Below are 4,543 nucleotides of genomic sequence, written 5' to 3' on the forward strand. Positions count from 1 at the left end.
CTGCTTCCGTTCTGCTACTCACCCCGCTTGTGTTCTCTCTCTCTCTTTTTAAGGTTTTATTTATTTATTTGACTGACAGAGATCACAAGTAGGCAGAGAGGCAGGCAGAGAGAAAGGAGGAAGCAGGTTTGCTGCTGAGCAGAGAGCCCGACGCGGGGCTCCATCCCAAGACCCCGGGACCATGACCCTCGCCGAAGGCAGAGGCTTTAAAACCCACTAAGCCAACCAGGCGCCCCTGTTTTCTCTCTCTCCTAAGTAAATAAATAAAATCTTGAAAAGATACATTTAAAACAAAGGAGAAAACGACACAGAAGAACCCCTCCCTTGAAGGGCACCTTGGTGGCTCAGCCAATTAAGGGACCAACTCTTGGGGTGCCAGGAGCCTGCTTCCTCCTTTCTCTCTGCCTGCCTTTCTGCCTACTTGTGATCTCTCTCTTTGTTGAATAAATAAAATCTTTTTTAAAAAACCAAAGGGGACCAACTCTTGTTTTCAGCTCAGGTCATGGTCTCATGAGTCTTGAGATCAAGCCCCGCATGGGGGTTCTGTGCTCAGCAGGGAGTCTGCTTGATGATTCTTGCCCTCTGTCTCCTCCCCCACTTGCGCTCATGCATGTGCACGCGTGCTTTCTCTCTCTCTAATAAACAAATCCTAAAAAAAACCCCAAACCCTCCTTTAATCCCACGTCCCTCTGATCACTTTATTGCTCTGCTCCCTTTACAGTACAAGTCCCCGAAAGAGCTGGCATGCTCCCGCTCCCCACTGCCACTCCCGCTGCGCCCACTCCAGGCACTCATGGAAACCCCTCGTCCCCAGTGACCTCCGCATTGCCAAGTCCAGCATGCTGCCCTCGGGCTTCATTTTACGAGCCTCTCCAGAGCATCGGAGACCCCGAAATGCTTTCCGTGCAGGCCTCCCAGGCCCGCCCCTCTGGACTTTCCTCCAGCCTGCCGCCCCCAGTCTCTTCCTCCCCCGCCTCTAAGCACAGAAGGTGCAGGCCTGTCCTTGGACCACTTCTCATCTCCATCTGTACCCACTCAGGTAACCTCATCCACATTCAGGGATTTAAATGCCATCTAAAACACGCCCGCAGAGCTCCCCAGAACTCCAGACTTGCACATCCACCACCTACTCCCCAGCTCTGCTTGGGTGTCAGGCACAAACTCCCGACTCCCCAGCCCTCCCCCGCCCCCAGGTCTTTCCTATGTCAGTCATGGGAACTCTGGCTTTCCAGCTGCTCGGGCCAAAGGCGTTGGAGCTCTCCCTGGCTTGTCTCTCTCGGACGCAGAGCCGGCCAGTCTCCCCACCCTGGCCCCAGTCACCAACAGTGCTCTCAGGGCCGACCCCAAAAGCCTCCCAAGCGGTGTTGCTGCCTCTTCTTCCCCCAGCCCCACAATCTGTTCTCCACCGACAGCCAGAGTGATGTTTTCAACACATAAGCTTGATTATGTCATTTATTGGCTTAAAACCCACCAGTGTCTTCCTGTCTCACTCGGATTAAAATCTAGATTCCTTATCTCAGCCTGCCTGAAAGGCCCCGTGGGAACAGCCTGCTACCTCTCTGGCCTCATTTCCCACCGTACTCCTCTTGCCTCCGTCTGCGCCCTGGCTGCGTGGCCTCCGTGCTGTTCCTGGACCAGGACGCACACGCTCCTGTCTTGGGACATGTGCTTGCTATTCTTCTGTCCAGAGCGCTCCCGTAGGTGCAGGGCCCGTTCCTGTGCTTCGTTCAGGTCTCCGCTGAAATGCCACCCTGTTGGAGAGCTTCCCTGATCAACCTCTTGAAGCACCCTGGGCATTCTTTGACCTCTAACCCTCATTTTGCCTACCACTTAATATTTACCTGTATGTCTTCTTTATCTCCTCACCGCTAACAATACCCAAGAGGACCTCTAGAGCCCGGGATACAGCAGGTGCTCAGTCGATGAGCTGGGGCACGGGTGTAGACGGGCAGAGCCTGGCCTCTCATCCCCACGTCCCTGCTGGTACCGCCGAGCAGCCCCACGCAGCTCCTCCGGGCTTCAGGCCCCCTCCCTATAAAATCTACCTTGAGTGCCCTTTAGGGCACTAAAGATGATTCATTTACAGTGCTTGAGGCACAGGCAGTGCCCAGGACAGTGGGGGCTGAAGAGGCCACTTGGCTGCTCTGTGGGCCTGTCCCCAAGGAGTTAACAGTGGTGCTGTCTCTGTCTGCTTGGGATGGAGGGCTAGCACAGAAACACAGGGTGAGGAGCACTGACTCCATTCTCCATGTCCGACCATCCCAGGGTCCCCTAATCATTGTTTCGGCCGCACCCAGTCCCCACCAGAGCCCATCGGATGACGGCCATCTCGGAGCAGGACCTCCTCAATGCTGCTTCGGATCCAGGTGGCCTCGATGTGGGAAGCAGAGGTGCTTTCCGGGAATGTGTAGGTCTGGACTTTATAAGGCTTGTGTGGATCCTCCTCTGACAAAGGACCCATTTTTGTGAGGTGGGCCACACTGGGCAGGCTGGGTGGCTCTGTCAGGTAGGTTTTCTCTGGCTGGTCCCTGCAGTTGGCTAAAGAGTAGTTTCCCTGTAGACCACCAGGAGGCGCCAGAGGCTGATCGGCTCTAATGAGGACTCGTCCCAGGGTCTAGTAAGGCGTCTTTCTTCCGTCCCAGGTGTAGGGTTGGGCCGCGGAGGGAGGGCGGAGCGCTGGTTCTCTGTCACCTATCAATTTGCTGGTTGCTGCCAGCCCACCTAGGGCCACATTAAGGGACTGAAGGTCAGGCTTCCAGACTCCGTGTTCTTTATTGATAAGCGTTAGTGAACCCCTTGCCAGTTCTGCCCTCAAGATTCCCAGCCTTAGGTGGGGAGTGCATCTTTGCCTTAGATACTGTCTGACTGTGTCCAGGGCTGTGCCTATTTGCCACACTATTCCCAGGACCACAGGATTTGTGGTCAGGGAGGAGTGTAGCAGGCATCTGAAAGGTCATGGCTAGGTCCTTGTCCTCAAGACCACTCTCCCTGTTGGAAGTGCAAGCTTCAGCTGAGTTGGCTCTCAGAGGGGGCTCCAGGAGCTTGCTGGTTAGAGGGAGGCCTGAGCCTCCGAGACCTCCAGATTCAGCCTCTTTTCTCTATGAGGCTCTTTCCTGCTAAAGGTTCTTCACAGCAGAACTGAGTCAAGGGGGCACCAACTGGCTGTCACTTGTGTCTTGAGGCTCTGGGAGAGCGGGCAGGAGGTCTTAGGTGGTGCCTCAAAGGGGATAGAGATGCCAGAGGCTGTACAAGGGAAGGAGGTGGGGAGGAAGGGAGGAGCCAGAGAGTCAGTTAAGTCCTTGGTCAGATTTCACCAGCCCCAATTCTTGGCCATGGCCTATAGTCATTGACCAACCCCTCTGTCCTAAATAGATAGTCCCTAGGGCCCTGGGTGCACCCTTCCCCCACCATTAGCTCAGCGGTAGGGATTATTAAAGCAATCTTCGGACTTCCTGAGCCAGGCCCCTTAGAGAACCTTCTTGCCTGTTTAGCAAGGCCCCAAAGCCTGCATCCATTTATTCCTCGAGCCAGAGCAGCCCCCACCCCAGGGGCCAGCAGGCCGGTGGTGCCTGATGGAAACCTTGGCTCCCCTGTGAGCCCTCCCTGGTCTGTCTCTGACCTGAACTGGAAGCGGGGATCTCCAGGGTGGGTCTGTAGCACCTGACGCACTTCTGGGGGTGGCTCCAAGCCCATCTGCTCCGCCCGATGCCAGCGCTGCAGCCGTGTGATCCCTGCCAGGGTGGGAAGAAGACGACTCTGGCACCTCAGGGCAGTGGGGAAGAGTTTCAGGCTAGACAGTGTGTGTGGAGGGGTGTGTCGGAACCTCCACGCCCCCTAGTTTCAGGAGACAGTGGCCGAGAGGGTCGGGCAGCGGCTTGGGTTGCCTCGGAGACGTGCGGGTGACAGGACTGTCCCCAGGATGTGTTCCTGGGGCCTGAGAGGGTTCTCACCTGTGCAGGGCCCGTACTGCCAGGCGAGATCGAACTGCCTCAGCAGCTCCAGCTCGGCTTCATCCACGCTCGGGGGCTGGGGCTCTTCCCCTGCAATGACATGCGGCTCCTCAGGCCAGTCCCCTGCCCCTCGCCTCACAGCAGCCCCACTGCTCCCCGGCCCTCGCCACCCCTTTGCCTCTGCCGGCCACTGCCAGGCCTGGAGTAGGAAGTAGACGACATACTTCACTTCCTCTTCCATTGCCCACGTCCGCCCGCGTCCTCTCATGCCCCTCGGCGCCTCCACTGCTCCCGCCCCCCCACACACATAAGAGACCTAGCTCTGGTGCCAGCTCCCCCTTGCTGTGCCCAACGGGGCCCTCCCTCCTCTTCACTACATGGTAGGAGTCAGTGATGAGCCGCTTCCGGCCCATGGCGGCCACCCAGGCAGGCAGAGAAGGAGGCGACTGCGGGGAAGGAGAGAGACAGGCCAGCGGGCACGAGAGAGACAGCTGCTGAGAGAGAGAGAAGAGGGCTGGGGCCAGAGAGCGAGCCTGGGGCCAGCGACAGGCAGACAGGGTGACCCAGACAAGCAGAGAGGAAGTCCGCGGGTT

At 57.4% G+C, this 4,543-nt stretch overlaps 1 protein-coding gene across 1 annotated transcript; it reads right to left on the reverse strand.

Moving 5' to 3' along the window:
* Positions 1-1,434: 1,434 nt before the first annotated feature.
* Positions 1,435-4,543, reverse strand: POLD4 (DNA polymerase delta 4, accessory subunit). Its single transcript, XM_044259815.1, has 4 exons — positions 4,267-4,543; positions 3,951-4,040; positions 3,620-3,731; positions 1,435-3,243 (listed from the first exon to the last, which is right to left on the reverse strand). The coding sequence occupies exons 1-4, from the start codon at positions 4,361-4,363 to the stop codon at positions 3,219-3,221; spliced, it is 324 nt and encodes a 107-aa protein (XP_044115750.1). The 5' UTR covers positions 4,364-4,543; the 3' UTR covers positions 1,435-3,218.

This window comes from Neovison vison, chromosome 7 (assembly GCF_020171115.1).
Source record: "Neovison vison isolate M4711 chromosome 7, ASM_NN_V1, whole genome shotgun sequence".
Taxonomy (NCBI): Eukaryota; Metazoa; Chordata; class Mammalia; order Carnivora; family Mustelidae; genus Neogale; species Neogale vison.